The sequence below is a fragment of the Gopherus flavomarginatus genome, chromosome 7 (assembly GCF_025201925.1).
Source record: "Gopherus flavomarginatus isolate rGopFla2 chromosome 7, rGopFla2.mat.asm, whole genome shotgun sequence".
Lineage (NCBI taxonomy): Eukaryota > Metazoa > Chordata > Testudines > Testudinidae > Gopherus > Gopherus flavomarginatus.
The window spans coordinates 12,721,763-12,746,464 of NC_066623.1; the positions used below are offsets into that span (position 1 = coordinate 12,721,763).

At 41.3% G+C, this 24,702-nt stretch overlaps 1 protein-coding gene across 2 annotated transcripts in view; it reads left to right on the forward strand.

Moving 5' to 3' along the window:
- Positions 1-18,435, forward strand: part of LOC127055547 (serine/threonine-protein phosphatase 2A catalytic subunit alpha isoform) — a 78,725-nt gene extending 60,290 nt beyond the window's left edge. For both annotated transcript variants that reach the window (XM_050962683.1, XM_050962681.1), the window contains 6 exons: positions 13,150-13,359; positions 14,268-14,441; positions 14,651-14,740; positions 15,251-15,412; positions 16,173-16,291; positions 17,694-18,435. In XM_050962683.1, coding sequence (XP_050818640.1) covers positions 13,150-13,359; positions 14,268-14,441; positions 14,651-14,740; positions 15,251-15,412; positions 16,173-16,291; positions 17,694-17,766 — 828 coding nt within the window. In that variant the 3' untranslated portion in view covers positions 17,767-18,435. The remainder of the gene's footprint in view (positions 1-13,149; positions 13,360-14,267; positions 14,442-14,650; positions 14,741-15,250; positions 15,413-16,172; positions 16,292-17,693) is intronic.
- Positions 18,436-24,702: the final 6,267 nt, after the last annotated feature.

Below are 24,702 nucleotides of genomic sequence, written 5' to 3' on the forward strand. Positions count from 1 at the left end.
GCTTGAGGTGGGGGCAGCATGCAGAGCCCCCTGGCTGTCCCTATGCATTGGAACTGGAGGGGGGACATGCTGCTGCTTCGGGAGCCCCGGCACACACAGTGTGGCAGGCGCACACGGAGTGGGGCAAGCCCACAACCCAGGCCAGATTAAAACATCTGAAGGGCTGGATGTGGCCCCTGGACAATAGTTGTCCACCCCTAGTGTAGCGAAATTCAAGAGTTAGTGTAAGTCATATAGCCAGCTTTACATTCTTGCCCTTCTTGTGGAGTTCATTACAAGAACATACCTTGAACTGTATGGAAGCTTGGGGGAGTCTGTTTAGCCATTCCAAGAGAAATGGAAAAGGTGATTGAGCACCATCTTTGCCTCTGCACCCTTGAGCTTGGTGCAGTTGAGGAGTGAGTCATTGATGTGGAGGTCATATTGTCACAGTTTACACCTTTAAAGAATTGTTGGTGCTTTGTGGAAAGCTTTTGATAACTTTCTAACTAAAAATGTCCTGCTCTGCTCTGGTGAGTCCTCAGATGGTCTACAGGAACTCCCCTCTTAATGTCCTCTCACTTAATATTGTTTTGATGTTACGTCCCTGATCCGTTACAGAACTTGCTCCTTTAAAGTTGTGCAATGCTCCCCTCTAATGTTGTTTGGCCGCCTGCTTTGTCCCCTGGCTAGCAGCCCCCCATCAGCTCCCCTATACCTCTTGCTCCACCCCCCCCCCCCCAAAGCATCTGCTGCCTGTCAGTGGATTCCCTGGAACATTGCCTTCCCCCTGCTTTTCCCACCTCCTTCCCACAGCAATCAGCTGTCTTGCGGTGTTCAAGAGGCTGGGTGGATGGGGAAGGACATGTGCTGTGTCCTTGCCCCTCCACCCCAGTGTAGGAGGGCGGGGGGGGGGGCGGGGTTGCCAGCCTGCTTAATACATGTATGAAATTGCTTGTTTAAAATGTATATAATGCCTTTTTGTCTGACCAAAAAAAATTTCTCTGGCACTTAACCCCCCATTTACATTAATTCTTATGGGAAATTGGATTCACTTAACATCGTTTTGCTTAAAGTCACATTTTTCAGGAACATAACTACAACGTTAAATGAGGAGTTACTGTACTGTATCAGTGAGTCCAGTTCTGGGTGCCTGCCTTTAAGAAAGATCTGGACAAATTGGCAAGAGTCCAGAGGAGAGTGTGCAGCCAAAAAAAAAGTTTAGGAAACCTGATGTGTGAGGACAAGCTTAAAAAAAGTGGGCATGTTTAGTCTTGAGAAAATAAGCCTATTTGGGGGGGGGGGGCTGATAATAATTATTAAAATATTGTAAAGGCTGTTATAAAGAAGACGGTGATCGTGTTTTCCATGTCTGCTGAAGGTAGGACAAATAATCTGCAGCAAGGGAGCTTGAAGGTAGATGCTAGGAAAAGCTTTCTAATTATAAGGGTAGTTAAGATCTGGAATAATATTCCAAGGTAGATTATGGAATTCCTCTCATTGGGAGTTTTAAGAACTGGTTGGACAAACATCTGTTGGAGGTGGTCTTGGTCCTGCCTCAGTGCAGGGACTGGATTTGATGACTTCTCAAGATCCCGTCCAGTTCTGTATTTCTATGATAGTTTTCATTAAAAAGTGTTCAATCTTTTCACTCTCCTTAAAGTAATCCTAGTTTTTATGAAAAGTGCTGGTTGCTAATGTAATGCTGAGATCCTGTATCCACAGAACAGGTATGTGACAGCCAGTGGCAGTGTTGGCTTACTCACAATGTCCTTGCCATGTACTTCAAACCTGATCTTCGATGCGAATCATTGGGTTTCAGTCCTGCCTGTTAAATGCTTGAACTACCAATTCCAGTGGCCATAAAATCAGTGTTCTGCTGAGAACTAATGTTAGAGCTCATCTACATACGACAGTTGCACTGGTTTTAACTAATTAAGTTATACCTTTAGTTAATTGTGTGGAAATGCTTATTCTGATTTTACTTAAAGTGAATTAGGAAATGGTTTAAGATAAATAAAAATACGCTATTTTAAACTGAAAAAAGTATCCATGTAGAGGTTTGCAGTGATTTAACTAAATGTTTAAAAACTGACTTAAGTTGAAGCAATACAACTCTTGCATATAGACAAGACCTGAATAGTTGGCTTCATGTGCTACTAATCTGTTTTTGAATCAGTCATCTAAGGATGAAGGTTTGTTTACTTAATTACCTGAGCCATCCATTTCATCGTGACTCTTGTGTTAAAATTTCATAAACTTGAGTTCAAGGGTAGGGAAAGCAGCATGACCTTTGTTTCAGAGGAGCCTGTACTATTCATGACATTTCCGGACAGGTCAGCTGTTGGTGTTAAGTGAAACTTGATTTCCTCCCAAGTCTTTAATTTAGTCTAGTACCTCAAATGAATCATTTTAGCCGAATAATTTGTTTTTCTGGTTTTGTGGATAAGGATGGAGACAGAAATACATTAAAACTGTAGGTATTTGCAACCTTCACAAACCTATTGCTTTGAGTTAAAAATCGGGGATGGAGAGTGTTCTGACAGAATTGAGCTTAAAAGCACTGTAGAACCTTTTTTTTTTTTTTCCTTCACAGGAAGAAATTCTTCCAAAGTAATGAGTAGTGAAAAATAAATTGCTTATCTATGTTGTATGATGGAGTATATGAGCTTGATTTTTTTTCTAGTTAACTTCCTTATGAATGTTTGATCTTGCTGCTGTCAGTGCAGTCAAATTGGTTTAGTCACTCCCTCTGGCACTCAGACAAGTAGCAATCTGTAGATAACGAAGTGTTAGTATCCTTTAAGATTGAGCATTGCTGCTCACTTCAGGCAGCTCTATATTTTGTTACCATGTCTACAGTTGGAATGGTCAGCCCCAGTTAAAGCTTTTGAACTCCAGTAGTGGTTCAGTTTACCCACTTCTAAAGTTAACCTACTATCCATATGCTTTTTGCAGCTTTTGTTTTTGCTTTCACCCTAACACACACAACTTTAGTTTTATTAACTGTTTTGATCCTCTACAGCACCTTTCTCCAGTCCCCAGCAATCATTAAAAGAAAGGGCAGCAAGTATACTCTGTGGCTGTACTATGTGTCATAGCACATGTATTGAAGGACCAGGCATCCATTGTTTCATTGAACCCTAAGTATTTACCATAGCTGGAACTGAGAACATCCGGAAGTGCAGGAAGCTCACAAAATGGAGAGGCCAGGACAGTGTATTTTCAGCTCAAAGTAATAGCCTGGCCAAACAAGGCTTATTGCTATTCCTCCATCTGGATGAGAATCTACTTCCCACCTAAAAGCTGAAGTATGAACTGAAAGGTAAAAGTAAATTTAAGCTGAGTCAGATAACCCGCAGGGAAGAGTCTTATCTCTTGATCTGACTCCTGCACATACCCACAACTTTCTCATCAGCAGTTTCTAAAGTTCAACATAGGTCAAAATTGGCTTGTTAGCCTTTTCTGCCATTCAGCCTAACATCTGCATTCTAAGAATATCATAGAATAGCAGTTCTTTTGACTACGTAATAAATACCTGAGTCAGTTAAAAGATCCTCACAGCTTTTAAAATTATCCTGATCCAAACTTCCTCTTCTCCTCTCCGTCCCCTCCTCTCCTAGCCCTATGCTGAAACATACAAATAGGGAATCTTTGCACACAAAGAAGAGAAATAATGTCCATCAGTGAATGGCCTTGCTTGGTATTGTGGTCTTGTACCAGGACCTGAACCTGTGAGCCAATCCCATTCAGTTGATCAATCTGGCCTTAGTCATATCCTGTGTAGCAGATCTAGAGGAGGAAGTTGGGGGAATGGGTGGTATCTTCAGAATGGTCAGAGCATCCTCTTTCCTGGTGACTGAAAACAGCACACTATATAGAAGAGATGTTACTGCTGAAACCAGTCTCCATCTTGCAAGACATGCCAGTTCAACATGCTGGGGCATCCATGGGAGCAAAAGCAGCTCAAAGATTTGGTCTCTTAAGGAAAAAAAAGATTCATATGCTAAAGTGCTACACATGGGACAGGCCTACAGAGGAAATATCTTATTAATACTCAATGTATGCAACTTGGGGTTTGTGCTCACATAAATACCTCCTGAGTTCTATGCAAAGATTGGTTATGCATGTTGACTTGAAATCAGGTCGGTTGGGGATTTAAGAGGCTGTGATCTATTCAGAATAAGATGTTGCATGTTAAGTTTTATATAAAATGATCTGCATACGGGCTCCTAGTTGGTATTTCTGTTACCTGTTGGTTCTTGGTAGTGTACACTACGCTGTATGTGGTTTTGTTTTTTAGGTTTTCTACATCTACAAAATTCAGAGTAGTTCCTGCATTATTCTGTTTCATATTTGTGTTATGCATTTAAGTCCTCAAGTTTCTCTGAGCAGGGATTCTATTTTGCCTGCAATGTTTGAGCTACACACCCCAAATTGTGATATTATAAATGATCAAATGTATTGGCTAGGAACTTCAGACTTCTGACTGGAAAACCACGAAAGGACCTGAAGGAAATACAGGAACGACTGAAAAATGATTGTGCCTGACTGGAGCACTCTGGCAGTGCAAAAAGTCTGAAAAACAGCTCAGTATAAGGGAATTCTCAGATACAGAGGAGCTCTGCTGGAGTTAGGTTGGTATACACCTATGTCAAACTCACATGGGCCCCTGGATAGGGAGCTGGTAAATAGGGCAGAGCTGGAATGCAGTTTGCCCCAACTGATGTATTTTAGAGGAGCTCCTGGGTGTCTTGGACTTTGGCAGGGCTACATCTGCTGAAGATCTACTCTGAGAATCAGGGAGCTGTAAGAAATGAATGCCAGTATGTGTACATACACATGATCCTTCCACACCCATCTCTGTTGCATCAAGCAGAAATTCTGTGCACCAAAGAATCTGAGCCACAACTTACGAGTTTCACTTAGCAAGAGTATCTGCTTTTTAATAGCAGTGGGAGGTGCAGTTGACCCATCTTCTATACTTAAAATCAAATTGACGATTGGTAATAAATAGTTACTGAAGGTTAGTAGACTAATAATTTGCTCTATGCTTTAAAAAGATGACCTCCAACAAAATATTTGAACTGTATATTTAAAATGATTGTTTTTGCAGAAATGTGCTCTGTATTCAAAAGCAAATCTACAGAATAGTACATTAGATTTTTGTCATCTTCCTAGGTACTGGGATCTCATTACAAACTGCATAGGGTAGGATGAGCAATAGTCCAGTAATATATTCTTTAAAAAAAAATACCATTTTAAATTTTCCTCTAATACTTGTACTAAAGCATGTTGCAAACCAAATTCCTATTCCTGACTAAACCAATATTGAGTCTTTTTTCCATTTGTAGTCTGAGGGCTTACTCTGTCATTGTCAAATTGCTTTTGAGAAAACTGGTTGGGTAAGCAGATAACTCAAATGCCAATTGTAAATGAACTTTAGTCACAGTATGACTAATCTGAAGTGTATCTGATAAGTGCTTCTTATGTCTTGAGCTTTTGGATTGCCCTGCTGAGTAAATGGGTGGAGTTCTCCATTAACAGCCTACATACACTACATCACGTTTTGCTGACTTCTCCTTCTGCCTCTTCTCTTCAAAGTGGAACTACAAGTATTTTCTGTAGCAGTATCCATATATAAGACTATTGCTTCAGCATAGGTTTTTCATAATACCTGTGTTCATCTTGAAATCTTTAATTCTTTTCATATTCTTGAAATCTGCACCCCTCTGTGTTGTAGCTTTAAGACAGGAAAACATAGCTATTGTTAAAGGATGCGTACACTCTCAAGATTCAACAAATGAGTCTTTTAAAAGCTGACTAAGGACGTTTAATATTTTTGAAAGTGATTTTTATCTCCTAAAGATGAGGACAACAAAAAGGTGTGTGCATCTTTGATATGAAGTGGTGGTAATCTTGGATGAAAAATTCTTAGGAGGATCTTCTTTGTAGCACGTGCTATTTTTGCATAAAACTGCTTACACATTCTGTTACAGCTGAAATTATTTGTAAGGACATTTTTACTGGCAAATTTGTACATGTTAACACATTTTTGTTCTTACAGCGTTAACTTAAACTCTAGTCAGGAAAAGAGATGTTTAACATAATGAAGATAATGTTTTTGAGAGTGAGATTAGCAAGGCTTGATGGGAGTATGCGCTCTTTTTTTAATGAAGAAATCAGGTTAGTAGAGAGAGGCCATAGAGAGTTGAACTAATAACATTCTGAGTACTCAAATTAACAATTGTGACAACTTCCTTGAGTTTGATCCTACATGTTTTGTGCATGATTATGCAGAATCAGTTACTTTTGGAAAAGACATGAGCCACTTCAGAATGAAACTTTGTCGTCATATTAAGCATTTCATATTAAAGAACCAAGTTAGATAGTATCCAAAGCAATATTTGGCTACTAGCATCTTTGAAACTAGTACTTCTTCACATTGTGTACAATGAGCTTGTGGAACTCCTTGCCTGAGCAGGTTGTGAAGGCTGGGACTATAACAGGGTTTAAAAGTGAACTAGATAACCTCCATGAATTTAAGTCCATTAATGGCTGTTAGCCAGGATGGGTAAGGAATGGTGTCCCGAGCCTCTGTTTGTCAGGGTGGTGATGGATGGCAGGAGAGAGTTCACTTCATCATTACTGCACTTAGGACGGAAGAATCCCATGCACTGCTACAGACTAGGGACCGAATGGCTAGGCAGCAGTGCTGCAGAAAAGTACCTAGGGGTTACAGTGGACGAGAAGCTGGCTATGAGTCAACAGTGTGCCCTTCTTGCCAAGAAGGCAAATGGCATTTTGGGCTGTATAAGTTGGGGCATTGCCAGCCGATCGAGAGACGTGATCGTTCACCTGTATTTGACATTGGTGAGGCCTCATCTGGAGTACTGTGTCCAGTTTTGGGCCTCACACTACAAGAAGGATGTGGAAAAATTTGGAGTCCAGCGGAGGGCAACAAAAATGATTAGGGGGCTGGAGCAATGACTTATGAGGAAAGGCTGAAGGAACTGGGATTGTTTTTTCTGCGGAAGAGAAGAATGAAGGGGGATTTGATAGCTGCTTTCAATTGCCTGAAAAGGGGATCAAAAGAGAATGGATCTAGACTGTTCTCGGTGGTAGCAGATGACAGAACAAGGAGTCTCAAGTTGCAGTGGAGGAGGTTTAGGTTGGATATTAGGAAAAACTTTTTCACTTAGGAGGGGGTGAAGCACTAGAATGGGTTACCTAGGGAGGTGGTGGAATCTCCTACCTTAGAGGTTTTTAAGGTCAGGCTTGACATAGCCCTGGCTGGGATGATTTAGTTGGGAATTGGTCCTGCTTTGAGCAGGGGGTTGGACCAGATGACCTCCTGAGGTCCTTCCAACCCTGATACTCTGATTACCTGTTAGGTTCACTCCCTCTGGGGCACCTGGCATTGGCTACTGTTGGCAGACAGGATACTGGGCTGGGTGGACCTTTGGTTTGACCCAGTATGGCCATTCTTATGTTCTTAATAAAATCTGTGCTCTGAGTTTAAAATAACTTAAATCAGAATTCTGTCCTAAAGTTACAATACCACTAAGTAGCCACCACCAGCCTTGTACGACTTCAGTCTTGGACACAACATGAGTAGATCCAGGTTTCTCTCATGTCAGTTTGCATGTCTGCAAACTGGATTAATTTTCATATTTATTTGTTGTATTCTAAGGACAAAGAGAATTCTATCCCTCAGATTAATTTTGTGTGTTCTGGGGTACCTATCACCTTTTTGCCTTTTTAAAACTACTTTTCAGGTTTAGGTGAGGTCTGGTGAGTTACATCTTACTTTAATATTTAAAGTTTAATCCTCTCTGGCACTGCTTGGTTTAAAACTCTATTACCATGGCTGCTAGACTGGATAATATCCAGAAACATTGAGATGACATTTCAGCCATCCATCTGATTACCTATAAAACAATGTGGAAACTTGGATATACAGAAGCATGTTTCATATCAATGTTTCTGAATATAAACAGTACATTAAATGTCTCTGGTTCCCTAAATTTTAAATCTAATGCTCTTTAAATGGACACAAATTAGTTCCACCTACAGTGTTTTCAGAAGATTTGTGCTGTACAAAATAAAATAAACTGGTGCATGAGTCTAGATCAGGGGTAGGCAACCTATGGCACGTGTCCAAAAGGCAGCACGTAAGCTGATTTTTTTTTTCAGTGGCACTCACACTGCCAGGGTCCTGGCCACCGTCCGGGAGGCTCTGCATTTTAATTTTAAATGAAGCTTCTTAAACATTTTAAAAACCTTATTTACTTTACATACAACAATAGTTTGTTTACATATTACAGACTTAAGAAAAGATCTTCTAAAAACGTTAAAATGTGTGACTGGCACACACAACTTTAAATCAGAGTTGTTAAATGAAGACTCGGCACACCACTTCTGAAACATTGCCGATCCCTGGTCTAGATTGTCAGATGTTAGGCCTTTTCTTTTTAGGGCTATAGAAGTTAAACTGAAATATAAAGAAAAGTACCTTGTTAAATGTGCTCCTATTTATATTGCACATACTCCCTTGGCTTGGGAAGTTAAAAAGTTTTTTGGCATGTATCCTATGCCCAAAATGGGGACAAACTATGACAGCTGGCAGCAAGATCGGATTAAAATAATGTAATGAATTGAATGCTTTAAAAAAAAATTCTATGCTATGTTTTACTTTTCATATGAACAGATGTCTTGTATGTTGGGTGTACAAATGGCAGCCCTAATACCTGTGGTACTGACATGACATTCTGTTCCTCCTACTTTCCATGCAGTTATGTGTTTGTTTTTTTGTTTTATGGAGAGAAGAAATCATCATTCCTTTATTTCACTTTGGGGTATTGCTTGGCATCCTTTCCCCTAACAGATCAGAGTAATCCATTTCTCTTTAAGTAGTCTCCCCTGTGGAAAGAGTTGGGTTCCACCCCACCCTACCCTCCCAACAACCAGGAAGGAAAAATAGATTTTTTTTAATTTTAGGTCTCAAGCCAAGAATCTTTGTCTTATGCAGCCCACTAGATCTAAATTATAAAGCAGAGAACTTAGAACTATAATTAGGCAAATGAAGACTAATTTGTTTTATTTCCACTGAGTAATTGAATGTGGAGGTTTTGGAGCGGGGAGCTGAAAATTTTCAAACACCTAGGTATTTTACTTAGACACTACACAATTTAAAAATACTGTTTCCAGAGAGTAGGATATGGTTTTCTATGATACTCAGAAAAGTTTGGGGGTTGCTTTAGTTTTTGGTATTGGTGAAGGGATGCATTTCCTCTTCCCCTTTGCACTTTTTTGGGGAGCTGAGGGAAACAAAAAGGGTATTGATTACTTTAAAGTAAAGTTAGAGAGGTTTATGAATTTATCTGTTAAGTCGAGCAACCATTAACATTAAGTGGCTGCCCCATCATCTTCCACAGCATCCAACAGTGATTAATAAGCTTGATGTTTGTGCTAAATGGTGAGCAGTGAAGTAACTGACACTCTAAAATAGTCATACTGTAATTATCAGCACTAACCCTTTGAGATAAATAGTTTGTGTTTCTCTGAGCTGTTCTGGGCCAGGGGTCTCAAACTCAAATGACCACAAGGGCCATATGAGGACTAGTGCATTGAACCAAGGGCTGCATCACTGACAACCCCCATCACTGCCTCTGGCCCCGCCTCCACTCCATCCCTTCCATTGGGCCCCGCCCCTGCCCCAACTCTTCCCACCTCTTCCCTGCCCCAAACGAACCCCTTCCCCAAAGTCCCCATCCCAACGCTGCCCCCAGGGAGTGCAGAAAGGGTGCACGGCATGGCAGGGGCTCAGGGCAGGGAATTGAGGTGCAGGGTGTGGCAGGGGGCTAAGGCAAGGTGTTGGTGGGTGGGATGCAAGAGAGCGAGGGTTGTGGCAGGTGACTCAGGGCAGGGAGTGCAGGAATGGTGTGGGATGTGGCAGGGGACTAAGGGCAGGGAGTTGGGGTGCAGGCTCCAGCCCTGTGCTGTTTACCTAGAGCAACTCTGGAGTGGCAGCAGCGCGCACCGGGGCCAGGGCAGGCTGCCTGTCTGCCCTGACCCTGGCCATGCTCTGCTCCATTCCAGGAAGCAGCTGGAACCCTGTTCCTGCAGCCCTTGGGAGAGGGGGCTCAGGGTTCTGTGCATGCGCTGCTCTTTCTGCTCCTCTACGTACCTTCCACCAAGCTCCCATTGGCCACGGTTCCCTGTTCCAAGCCAATGGGAGCTGTGGGGGGTGGTGCCTGGTAGGAGCCCTCTGCCTCCTTCTCCTGGCCCGAAGGAGCATGCTGCCAGCTGCTTCAGACAGCGGCACGGGGCTCACAATGCCACAGGGGGCAATTCCATGGGTAGGCGGGGGGGGGGGGGGGGGGCACAGGGAGCTTGGGCCTGTCATAGTGTTCGTTCTCAGATCTAAACCTTAGAGTTCAGAAAATGAGATACTAGCACCTGAATCCTCTAAGCTTAATTACCAGCTTAGATCTGATAGCACTGCCACCACTCAAAAATATAGTGTTTTGAGGCACGCTGACCTCCCCAGCCTTCCCTGGGGACCCCAAGAACCCAGCTCCCTTGGGTTCTTAAAACAAGGAGAAATAAACCATTCCCCCACTTTTCTCCCCCTCCCAGAATTTCCCTCCCTGGGCTATCCTGAGAGATACTGATCCAACCTCTTAAATCACCATACAGAGAAGCATCTCCCTTCCTTTCCACAAAGAGGCAAACAGAGTCAAGGAAAACAAAGAGACATTCTGTCTCTCCCCCTCCCATCTCCCCCACCCGTCCTGGTGAGTTATCCCAATCCCCTGGAATAAAACAAGGGAGACAAGAAAAAAAATCAATCAGGTTCTCTAAAAAGAAACCTTTTAATAAAAGAAAGGAAAAAGTAAAGAATTATCTCTATAACTTCAAGATGTAAATATTACAGGGTCCTATAGCTTACAGACACCAGAAAGAGACTTTCCCCCCAGTACCAATACAAATCAAAATATTCCCAGCAACTACACATATAAAAGTTAACCAGACAGATCCACAATTGCAAATAGAGTAAAACAATCAAAAAGCCTAAACCGCCTGTTTTTACTTACTATTTGGAAAGAAACTTAGAGAGCCTGTAGTAATGTCTGGTCTCTCTCAGACCCTCCGAGAGAAGATCACACAATGGACAAAGAACGCACACAAAAGCTTCCCTCCACCCAAATTTAAAAGTATCTTGTCTTCTGATTGGTCTTCTGGTCAGGTGTCCAGTTCCCTGCTTGTAACCCTTTACAGGTACAAGAGACATTTGTTAAGGGTTAATCTGTTCATGACAGGGCCACACGCGGGCTGCGTTTGAGACCCCTGTTCTAGGCTGTCCATGGACATTGCTCCCCACCACATAAAGGTCTCCAGTGGCGCACTTGTTTGCATGATGTCAGCTTTAATATTTCACAGTAGTCAATTGAAAACTTCTCCTCTGATCGTTGTGGTGGTATACCTAGTGATTGAGTGGGATGAAGCCAATGATGTTGCATGACAAGGAATCACTTTTCAGAATCTTTTTTTGAGGTCCTGACTTAAATTGGAAATTAGGCCAGAAATATATGTTTGATTCCAATTTCCCGTAGTTGTAAGTAATATTGGGATTGATTAATGTGTACTGCAAAATGTAATACTTTTATTTTTTTAAAAAAGTTTATGGAAAACACGCCAAGTTTGTGATAAGGGATTGATTTAGAGTATCTTTCTAGTTCGAAATCTAAATGCAAATAAATAAAAACAAATGTTCTTGAATCTGTAGGCAGTCTGAAACAATGATGTTATCCATTTATCGTGATATATCTCTGAAACTCGATAATGACATCAGAAAAGTTAATGTGAGCTATTTCATGGCTGCTGATCTCAGTAGAAAAAGCTAGTGTGTTTTACCTGGTATCTGGATTTGTTTAGAAAGACGTCTGACAGGAAAATGGTTGCAAATCGTAAAGATTGAACCAGTTGACTTTTTTCAGTTATTTGATTTATACCTTTGACATAGAAGTATAGGAAGGAGTGGAAGTAGATTAATTCTAAATGCATTGGAAGGTCTGTGGGATAAATAAGATCTTGGCTATAGTGGAACTGTTTTGACTTTAAATATTAGTGAATAGTTCTGTGTTCAGGGAATTTATTCTAAATTCCTTGATATCCTTAAAGGTTCTTCCAAATTAGACAGATTTTCAGTGGCCCCAGTGTGGTAGCCGTGTTGTGAGAAAGTCAAGTTCTAACTCGACTCACATTTTATTTCTTTAGAAAGCCACCAACCTTCACTTCTTTTAGGGTAGTACTAAAACTAACCTTCTTGGAATGCTTTGATAATTTTTAAAAAATTAGGTTTAAGTACATAATAAACAGGAACCTATTCACTAGTGCAGGGCTTCTCAAACTTCGTTGTACCATGACCCCCTTCTGACAACAAAAAATTACTATAAGACCCATGAGGGGGGGACTGAGGCGAGGGGGATAAAGCAGAAGAAGCCCAAGGGCTTCCACCCCAGGGAAGTGGCCTGTAACTTGCGCCCTGCTGCCCAGGGCTGAAGCGCAGGCTTCAGCTTTGGGCCTGAGCTCCAGCAAGTTTAAGCCAGCCCTGGCGATCCCATTAAAATGGGGTCATGACCCACAGTTAGAGAACTGCTACACGTTTTCTTCTCTTGAGGCAGAGTACATGAGCTACTTACCAGTGCTAATCAATACTTAACAATTTGAAAGCAACAAGGGAAGAATACCATCTCATATACTTGAAATTACACTGCATGTTAGGCAGAATCCAGATTCATTGGTTCTAGACTAGTAATAGCAATGAAAATGCTGCTATACTTGTAAAAGGTGCTATGGTATAGTAGGACCAATTAGTTTTGAGGCATAAAGTGCTGCAACAGGCTTAATGTCTGTTTTCAAACCCCCCCCTCAAAAAAAAAAATTAAGCAGAATGACATACTTTCAGTTCAGTTATTTTAAAACTATTTTAAAAATAGTAAAGCAAGAATATGCACTTAACAAAATATTTGGGGTAAGACAGATCAGTCTTGAAAAGGCTGTTCAAAAGTACTTGAAGGGAGCATACAGTAAATGATCTGGGAATATAGAGCAGAGCTTTAACATCATGGCTGTTTGTAGACAATTTCTTGTACTCTATTCCAGGCTAAAGAAATTTTGACAAAAGAATCCAATGTACAAGAAGTGCGATGTCCAGTCACAGTCTGTGGAGATGTCCACGGGCAATTTCACGACCTCATGGAACTCTTCAGAATTGGAGGCAAATCACCGGACACAAATTACTTGTTTATGGGGGACTATGTTGACAGAGGATATTATTCAGTTGAAACAGTCACACTGCTTGTAGCTCTTAAGGTAATGTTTTTTCCCCTCCAGTTTATTCTGTATTTATGACTATATATCTAACTTAATAAAACTATTTTTATAATATACTTTTTGTACCATCTACATCTGACACTGCTGTTAGATGTTACCTCTGTTTTCATAGATGTAGAAACTGACTAAATGACTTTCTTAAAACCACAGTTTGTCACTGGCAGAGCTGGTATTCCTGACTTCCAGTTCTTTGCTCGTACTACACTATTCTGCCTCAGCAAAAGTTATGATTTCTAAGAATATTTTATTGAAAATCAGTGCTGTATTAATTAACTAGAGTAACTTGCAATTCATGTTTGAAAGGGTTTAAATGTCAAATGTGGGTCTTGCATTGCTGCGCAAAGGTTGGGGGATGAAAGAGGGTTGGAGAGACTATCCATAGGTAGAGGGAAAAACTTGAGATGTTTCAGGCCTGACAAAAGGGAGAGCCTAAAGATACTTTAAAGTTTTTAATGAGTCAGGGTTAAACTAATTGGTTATAAATCTTCTGAAAATAGTGTACTAAACTGAAAGCTACTAGGAGAAAGCAGCTGAGAGCAGATAAAAGCTTATGTGAAATCCATGAATAGTAGTGGCCAAGACCTTAGCTCAGCGTTTTGGCCCATAGTAGGTCTTTGGCAGTTCAGGGTCTTTTATTAATAGATCTTGTGCTTGAATGTTTTTACCTTTTAGCTTTTTTGCAGATTACATCAGAAGAAATGGCACTGATCTATGTAACTCTCTTCTGTTGGGCATTTCATGAAAAATATAACTTAGCCCTGTTCTCCCTTTGTTCTGACTCTTCCTTCTGGGAAGACCTACTTTTTTCTTGTTTTTTTGGGGGGCAGGGAGTTGTTTTTAAGGGAGAGGTGATATTTGATCGTCATAATAAATGCTTTGTGTTGTAGGTCCGTTACCGTGAACGCATCACAATTCTTCGGGGGAACCACGAAAGCAGGCAGATAACACAAGTATATGGTTTCTATGATGAATGTTTAAGGAAATATGGAAATGCAAATGTTTGGAAGTACTTCACAGACCTTTTTGACTATCTTCCTCTAACTGCCTTGGTGGATGGCCAGGTATGTTGAAATTAGTCAGACATTTTTAAAAAAAACAGTCTTAAAAAGAGTAGCTTTTAAGAGGTGTAGAATCAGATTAAATCTTAGAGCTCTTATTGCTCATTTCTCTGTTACAATTTTGCTGCTGATTATACATTTTACTAGCATGTGTTAATATAAAATATTTGCAAGTCAATTGGATGAATCTAACAGATGTACAACTCTTCCAGATTTTTTGTCTACATGGTGGCCTCTCACCATCCATAGATACACTGGATCACATCAGAGCACTTGATCGCCTGCAAGAAGTTCCCCATGAGGTATTTGATAGATCTATTATCAAAATGTGCTGTTTAGACACAAGTCTTTCCATTTCAGCATACTTTCTTTATATCCTTGTGTGCTTATATAAACATAGTTCAAGAATGAAGTTCATGACAAACAGATGTGTATTCATAGTGTGACAATGTCAGTCTACCTGCAGACTGTCTAAAGGACGGTAGTGGTACGCATACATTATTCTTGCCCAGGATTTAGAGAATAAGTTGGAGAAGGTCATAATAAGCCCTTAATAATTATTATTATTAATAATAATAATAGATCATAATAAGCCCTTTGAATCTGAGGTTCTCCAATCTCTTAGAGCAAGTCCCTTCCTCACAAAGATTCTTCTCTTACTGTAATCAGTTGCCAGGGTTTCCCAAGTGCCAACTGTGCTGTTAGTATATTTAAGTGAACACTTGAGTCTGAGATAGATATAGATATATAAACACACATTCACTGACTCTGTCATACAGCTGAAAACTCCTGACTTTAAAAATGTGTTGCAGGGTCCGATGTGTGATTTGCTATGGTCAGATCCAGATGATCGTGGTGGTTGGGGCATTTCTCCTCGTGGTGCTGGCTATACGTTTGGGCAAGATATTTCAGAAACTTTTAATCATGCCAATGGCCTTACGTTGGTTTCAAGAGCGCATCAGCTGGTAATGGAGGTAAGTATTGTGCAGTTTTGTTTTAAATACCTACAATTTGAGCTTAAATGCTTTGATACTTAAATGCCATTATCCTAGTGATTGTTTCAGAATGGGCTTCTATGGCAATACATTGTCCTGCTCCAATAAGAGAAAGGAAAGACACCCAGAAGCTTCATCCTAAATCTGGAAGAGCATTAAACTTCTGTATATAGTTAATGCATCTAAAGTCAAATGCATTGCAACTACTAATCTTCTGCCTTCCTTTTGAGAATTCATTGCTGCCCCAGGCTATAGGGGATGGATGTGGGTTGGGGATAGGGAGAGCGCAGGGGCCCTGGGCTAGGGATGTTGCAATGAGGAGTCACATGGGGAGGTCACATGCCCCCTTTAGCTAGTCCCCTCACCCCCCGGTACTGGTAAGACATGGATTTTACTTGCACCACTGGTTATTATCATACTTTGTCTGATCTTAACCAGGGACACTCTTGTGTTCTTCTCAAATCACAAATCTCTGGTTATGGTATAAAGAACAGATTTCTCCCCCCATTCTGAGAATTATCAATGAAGATATCCAGTGTGGGCAACCTCTCCTTCTGATTCCTCACTGCTTAGTTTTTAATGTTCTTAAATGTACTACGTAGAAGGGTTCGATGAGCCATAAACTGTGAACCACTGAGACTGTCTGGTTCTTACAGCTACATACAGAGAGAAGAAGGAATGAATGTTTGAAGGACATCTTAATAAAGACTTATTTGATTTTTGTATTTTCCCTCTTTAGGGGTACAACTGGTGCCATGATCGGAATGTAGTAACAATTTTCAGTGCTCCAAACTATTGTTACCGTTGTGGCAACCAGGCTGCAATTATGGAACTTGATGATACTCTAAAATACTCCTTGTAAGTATTTAAAGATCAGATTCTCATTAAGCAATGTAGTTAAGAAAACCAGTTGTAAAAATAGATCACTTTATATTGCTGTGTGGGGAAAGGAGTGTAGTAACTGTTAGACTAATATCAAAGGCCAAATCTAAAAAGGGAATAATGAGTAGCGACTGTCTAGGCATCAGGTAGAGTTAATTATTAACTGCAGTTCTGAAATTCTTTAAATACTTTCAGTAGCTCTACAGAGCTGTGCAAATAGAAAGATAATTTGAAGGTGGAGGGAGAAGGGATTGTTAAACACAGATTCCCGAAATTACATTTCAGACATGACTGAATTAAACACTTCATGTAGCAGCAGCGCGCGCTCGCTCGCTCGCGCTCTCTCTCTCTCTCTCTCTCTCATATATTCATACAAATATAGATATATAAATTTAAAATGTGACTTGATATCTTATTTACTATTTTTAAACTATTTTTTGTTTGGTTTGGGAATATTAGCCATTTTTCTTATAAAGCTGTCGTTGAAGCTTAGCTCAGATCTCTTCTCTGATAGTTCTAAAGTCAGAAAACATATTTCTTCCAGTGTTTGCCCCATGTCAAAGGTGATTAGAATTCTTCATACCTTTGATTTCTATAGGGTGAGTCATACATTGAAAGCATTAGTTACAACAGTGGTTTTCAACCCGGGGTCTGTGAACTATATGTAAGGGGTCTGCAAAAGGTGACTCTGAAAATAAAGCTTCAGCTCCAAGAAAAGGCATTACATTTTTCTGATTACACAGAAGTATGTGAATACCCTACTTACAGGCCAAACTCCAGAAGTGTTACCACCAGAGAAGCCTGCAGTTAGCCCCCTTCCTCATGCTGCATCAAATATCATCGTGCTGAGCATGCCAACATTTATAGTTCAATTCTGTTTAGTCATCTAAGGCTTTTATGGTAGTTATCCTTGAACCATAGATTGAATTTCCAACCTCCATTCAGAATTCATTAGGAGTCCCCAAAACGAGAGAGGTTGAAAAACACTGAGTTACAAGAATGCTTGGAATATAAAAGATGGAGTGACAACCTGGAAATGTGACATACTTTTAAATCGCCTCCTCTCTGCAGCATTGATATTGGGGTACCTTGTAGACTTCCTAAACGCACCCTGGCTTGTGGGTATTGTAGAGAATACACTTTAGTGACAGCCTTGATATTCTTCACCAGTCCTCAGTTCCTATTGACTGTAGAGAAAACCCATTTAATCTATGAGCTCCAAGTATGGGTTGAATATTGAGGAAAAGGGCACTTAACTATCATGTAACAGTCCCAGAATTCTTATGGGGAATACAGCTAATCAGGGGCACACATATGGTAATTATGAATTCGTCAACAAAATCTGTAGCAATTTGAATAAAAATGTGTTTCCTTTCAGCTTGCAGTTTGATCCAGCACCACGCAGAGGTGAACCACATGTTACTCGTCGCACCCCAGACTACTTCCTGTAAAGATTTTACACTTGTACAGTATTGCCATGAACCATATGTTGACCTAAAGGAAATGGGAAGAGCAACAGTAACTCCAAAGTGTCAGAAAATATTTAACATTCAAACTCGTTTTCACATGGACCAAAAGATGTGCCATAATAATACAAAGCCTCTTGTCAACAACCGTGACCACTTTAGAATGAACCAGTTCATTGCATGCTGAAGCAACATTGTTGGTCAAGAAACCAGTTTCTGGCATAGCACTATTTGTAGTTACTTTTGCTTTCTCTGAGAGACTGCAAATATTAAGATGTAGACATTAACACGTCGTGAATACATTTAACTTTCCATTTAGCTATAGCTTTATTCAGCATGACTGTAGATAAGGATAGCAGCAAACAATCATTGAAGCTTAATGAACATTTTTAAAATAAGTACCAAGCCCGCCTCCTATTTGTGTTCTGAATCTCTTCTGATTTTTTTTTTTTCAGGGAATACTGTTTAATTTAATTGTATTGATTTTTTTGTCTCACTTATTTTCTTCCTCCCTACTCTGCCTCCTTCATTGTCCCTTGTAATTGTCCAAGCATAGTGAGTTATTTTGAACAGAACTGGTTTTTTTCCTGTAAAATGATGTTACTGCAGGAGAGTACTGCAGTGTTTTTTCATAATAAACTTGTGAACTAAGTATTTCAGGTCAACTCTGTGCTGGCTTTCATAAAAGGTTGATTACATGATGGGTTTTAAGTAGCATCGGGGTAGAAGCATGTTCTGCAGTGCTCTTTAATCCATTAATAGAAGGGGGTGTATTGAGCCGGGCTTTAGTTCAATATGTCAGTTTTTTGGTGTTTTGCAGTTTTTTAATAGGAATTTTTACAAGTAGATTGTACTCTGAATTTCTTTTGCTCCTTCCTTTCCCATGTTTGTAAAAAGTGGTCTGTGGAGTGAACTTGCTGCTTGATTTTAACTGACCTGGTTCTCTGCTGTCCCACCAGTCCTTCCTTACTACATAAATGGGCATGTTGGATTTTCTGTTTCAAGGAGGCGCAAGGCAGCCTCTGCAGAAGCATGTGAACAGAGCACGTAACTTGGTGACATTGTCTGCAAATACACAAAAGCAGCTCTCACTTAAAGTCAATGGGTGCTGCATAAATAGACCTGAGCACAGAATCTGAACTAAAATATTTTTGCGTTTCTCCCTTTGCCTAGTCATCCAGGCCTTTCTCTAGTGTCTCTGCATAATCTGTCCTGTTTTTAATTACTTGGAAAACCAAGGAGAACGTAATGTATATGTGTTTCAAGATTCCATTAACATGTTAAAATTGTTCTTCATAATGGGGTAGTTTTAATTGAAAATTGGTGAGCTACATGACAGCATCATTAACCATTTAAAGAAGTTGGAAAGATTCCAAAGGAGGAAATGCTTGCCTATTTAAAAATGTAAATGTTGCTATTAAGTTACCTTCCTCCAAGGTTGACAAATGAGCAATTGGTCAATTGTGTTACTCAGCACCAGAGAAACCGACAATTCCCGTAAACAAAACTTGGATTAATTTTGAAGCTGAGTTGTCACTTGCTCTGGCAGAGTAAGTAACTTGAGAAATGAGCTGCATACCACATTTAAGGTGGTAGGAATTGCCTCATGTTTCAGTTACATACAGAGTTAATCAAACTTTGACTATTCCTGTTTCTCCTTTCATGGAATCTTAAAAGGTTTGATTTTTGCAGCTCACATTACGAGTTAGTGCATGAGAACCAGAAAGAATCTGGATAGTCTATTACCATGCGTAAAGCGTTCTAATGAGTTAAAACTTAAGACACTGGGAGCACAAAATTCTCTTAGCCCTGGTCTACACCCAAAATGTAGGTCAACCTAGCTACACCACTCAAAGGTATGAAAAATTCACATCTCTAAAATGTAGTTAAGCCAACATAAGCCTGGTATAGAGGGTAGGTTGACAGAAGGATTCTTCCCTCAACCTAGCTACAGCCTGTCAACGGGGTGGATTTACTACAGCAACGGAAAACCTTTTCTGTCACTGTAGTAAATGTTTCCACTACAGTGGTGCACGTGCAATGCTTACCTGTTGTGATTTAGTGTAGACATTTTAACAGAATAAGGGGCTGTCTGAAGCGCTATCACCACATTCTTTTTTTCTCCGTTGCTAATTGTGTAGTACCAGCAGCGTGCTTACTGCTTTTAGACAGGTGTGAAGAGAAGATCACCAGAGCTTCACGTACTGTTAAAGCTGGGTGAAACCTTTTTATGGGTAGAATTAAAACCTCACTGAGACTGATAGTGTGAACGCAGCCTTCAATTAACATAATTGTCAGAATACATTAATCATAGGCCCCTGCCTAGGACAAAAGGGTTATGTAACACTGCCCAGGAGTTTGGACTGAGTAGGCAGAGGGCTTCTGCTGCATATTTAGTGTTTGTGTGTGAACGTGAAGACAGAACACACAGGACCAAAAAGAACAGAACTAGAGGTAAGAAAGCCTGTAAGTAGTGTGATCCTGGGAAAAGCTAGACAGCTTATGGGTCTGTTGGCTAAAAAGGCTTGGGTCTAAAACTTCCTTTTGCAGAGGAACTAAGAACATTTGAGGAGTAGCATTTTGTATGTCCCTTCGTATATAAACAAGATTGCATCAAAGAAAATACCAGACTCTACCAACCTTTACTCCCAACTAGAACATCCCTGATGCCCAAGTTTTTGGTTAGCCACTTTGTCAAAAAGGGACAACACAGAGAGAAATGGGTTCAAGTTTCCAAGGAGTGACATGGAGTATAGTATTCCTCTTGAGCCAAGACGAAACTAATAACTAGAAATGCTTGTAAATATCCAACATTCAGCTGAGGTTTAAAACATGAGCTCGAGACTTTGCAAAAGGAATTAAAATTACCTAAAACAAGCTGAAGGTTTCCCAGAAAGGACTCTGACTTGCAGGCTGAGATGAGATCCCTGTTGGAGCAGCAACTACAAAGTGATAAGACAGATTTGGAAATACAGCAGCACAACTAGGCTGGAATAGTAAAACAGATGGAGGTGACCAACAATCTGATTTCCATAGACCAGAAGACTTTCCACAAAACAATAGAGACCAAGCAACCATTTACCAACATAGAACTTGCTAATAGATGAGCTGCAGCAAGGACAAGAAGGTGAAAATTCAGCTCCAGAAGGAGATCAAAGCATCACAGATCATAGTAGAAGGCAACTGCTTGGATGAGGAATTGAGCCAGCCAGAGGACTTGGGTAAGAGCAGATGTTTACAACAGTTTTTGTGCCCTGTTCGTAGTCGAGAGAAGACATATTTGGCTGTCTCATCCCAAATGATGCAAAAGACCACTAACTTTGAGAGGAAAAACTCCTTGGGAGGCTTATTTGGCTCAGTTCAACATTAGAGAGCAAATGTGGGGAGCTCAGAGATCCTCTGCCCCTGGGGCTGTGGTCCCTCCCTTTTTTGCTATAACTAAGCTTGGAGTATGCTGAACAAATGGCTAAGATCCTCAGAGGTTTGTTATCGTGAAGATGTACTGTATTTAATTTGTCATGCACATTCAAACTTGAACAGACTCATCTGATCTAGCAATACTTATATTGCTAGGAGACACATGGTTGTTTACACACAGTACTTCCACGAGTTTAAGAATATGGCAAATCCTAAGACTCAAACTGCAAAAATAAAATCAGTGCTTTAGATTGTGCAGAGCAGCATCCCAAGCAATTGCACGCTGATGGAGGAAAGTTGCAATGTCATATTAAACCACAAACACAAGCCAAATATTGATACTCTTGTATTCTGATCGGCATCATAATGCCAAATGCAAAGCAAAAACAAAACATCAGACAACTGTCATCTGTTTAATGGCAGTACTGACAGTTGAGAATGCCTCAAAGTTCAATATACGCCACATTTTGAGCATCACAAGTGCAGATATACCAGTGGAGAAACTGGATAGCCCAGTCTTAAGGGAGTGCATTCAGAAACCAATTCTAAACACGTGTGCTCTTCCTTCTGCTAATAAGCATCACCAAGATTACGTATCCATGATGTTTGAAGTACACAGGAGCTGAAAGAGCATATGAAAAAAGATGATTCTGTTTGCGTCAACAGACTACAAAGATAATTGTGTACTGCATATCATTGGCGTACCCCTAAACTAATAGCTCAGAAAAGCTACAATCATTTCTTTTGGACAGTCCTGTTCTTAACCTGGTAAATTATTCAACTTTGTCACCAGCTGTCACCAAACTGCCTAACCAATTTTGATACAGATTTTAAGGAGTCTGGGATAGTAACAATGCAACATACTGTACTCGAGCATATACTCAGGTTCAACAGGGCCTGCTTCCTAATATGGTGCATGTAATGTACAATGCATATATTGTAAGTCTGGCTAGCAATCAGCAGCATGTTCATTTTTTCTAAAATCGATAGTCATTGCTGCAATGAAGAAAATGTTTAAACACTGCCCAGCTCACAAACTGCGTTTCAGGGCTTTCTTTGCAGGGGGAGAGAAAAAAGCTTAATCCTGACCAAATGCCTGTGTCCAGAACCAGTAGTGACACGATGAAATTCATGGTTTGAAGCAGTTCTTTACAATGCTAAATGTGTCACTACCGTGAGTTTGTTGCAAGTGAAATGGAGATTTCATCCTGCATTGAGGTAATGGACACACTGATCTTGTTTTTAAATGACATGACCTTGCCATTCAGTCATTGCTAGGAATGCCAAATCATTGATGAAAACTATTTAAATTTTTTGAGATGTTCTGTTTCCGTCCATCAGTCGTACAACGCTGTAATGGATTTGACACACTGGGCAGACTCAATGCAAAAGAAAAGTAGAGTGAAGATGCGGAGCGGAATGCATTTTTAAAAGGAGTGTTCAAGAAAATGGCAGCCAAACTGTAGGAATATTACTGCAACACCAAGAAAAGTGTTGCCAGGCCAGTTTGACAAGGACCAAGGTTCACGCAGCCTGGACAGGCATTTATGAAAGCAGTTTGGGTATTTGATGTGAAACAAGTGCGTATGTTATCAGAGCAGGCACTCCCTCTGGAGACAATCCCTATGTTTGGCCATGAGAACTAGGGCCAGAAAGGGCAAAACCATTGCCTCCAAGGAGGAAGCACTGGGTATATGGCCCAATACCAGGGCTGGCGCTGTTTAAAAGACTGCAGACACACCCAACCAGAAGGGGTATGCGAGAGGTAGGTGCCATGCTGTTACATTTGTTACCAGTAGTGAGGTTTCTTTCAGCCTGACCCCTGATCAACAAGGGGAACAACTATTGAGGAGGATTTACCTGTTGACAGCAGGAGCAGCAGCCTTGGATCCTCCTGATGCAGTTGACGGAGAACCTACAGAAACAAGAAACCCAGTTTGTGGCGCAGCAACAGTGGCAGGAGATCCACCCCAACCTGTAGGTGTGGATACACAAGTGGTTGGGTCACACCACACCTAGGAACCCAGTTTGTGATGGAACTGGTGATTGGTTTGGCTCCAGGCCTGGCAAAGCTTAGACTGGATGATGACCCAGAGGCCTTCCTCCAGACCTTTGAGCAGGTGGCAAAGGCAGCCGGATGGGAAGAATTGACTTGGGTGGCTTGCATACCTCCGTTCCTGATGGGCATGGTGCAGGCAGCTTGCCAAGTGGTAAGTGATGAGCAGCGAATTGTTACCTAGTGGTGAAGGTAGCAATTTTGGATCAGCTGGGGTTATGAGCCCAGAAGCTGAGACCTAGCAATGCACTGGCTTTGTCCAGAGACCAGCTTGGTGGCGAAGCTCCTAGAGCAATTCCTAAAGGCCCTATCAGTAGGGGCACAAAGCTGGTTAAGACATTTTCAGCTGGCCTCCACAGGGGAAGCAGGCAAGTGAGTTGAGGCCTAATTTGAGGCTGAAGGAGAGAACGGCCTAAGCTGTTTAGTAAACAGAGGGGTTCACCAGAGGGTGACCCAGGGAAGCTTGCAAGGGGAAAAGGGCTTGAGGGTTCTAGACGTGGGGGATGCACTGCAACAGCACGGGGTACGGAGAGCTCTGCAGCCTATGGCAATACTAGTGGGAAGGATCAAGGTAGTCTGCTACAGGTGTGGGCAGCCCAGGCATATTAAAAGGAACTGCCCAGTAATAGTGTGGCTACTTAAACTGTTATAGTAGAACCAATTGCAGGGTTTACAAAGATCAGGGTGTCCCCACTCTGGGTAGTTGACAATCTGGGAGGAAGTTGTCACGGGTCTGGTAGTCTCAGGGCATGGGATACATCTTGATGTGGGAAGATCAGGTGAGGGCAACTGGCCTGGACTGCTAGTAAATGTCTCCTGTGTACATGTGGAGACCTGAGTCTATCCCACAGCAGCAGTTGGGCTGGAGGTAGAGGGCTGGAGAGCTCGACTCCATGTTGGCATGGTCAGGGACCTGCTGTGGCCCATAATTTTGGGGAGAGACTGGGTGGGTTATTCAACTCTCATGTGGGAAAGACCAGGATTGTGACCTAGGACCGAGAGGGTCTGGGCCCAGCTGGGAAGGAAAGCAGGGGCTAGGAGCCAGGATAGGGAGACCATGAAAAAGAGCCTGGAGGTGAGACCAGAATGCCCCAGATGTGAGGGACCCTCTGAGGAAGTGCCAACAAGAGTTGGACAAGGCTAGCATCTCCTGAGGGAAAGTCATTAGCCAGCTGGTCTGGGTAGAGCAGGAGTTGACTCAGGTGCAAGTGGAAGCCAAGGGGCAGAGGGCACAATGCTTGGCTTTACAGGAAGCATTGGCCCAAGGAGAAAACTCTGCGAAGTACAGCAGGGACCCAGACAGATCCTTGGGCACAGCAGGATACCATAGAGACCTGGACAGATTTTAGAGTTCAGCAGGGTACTGTAGGAACTTCTAGCTAACATACCCAGTGTGCTAACTAGCACAGAAGCCCAAATAGTCGCCCCAGCAGGAGAAGGTGAAAGCG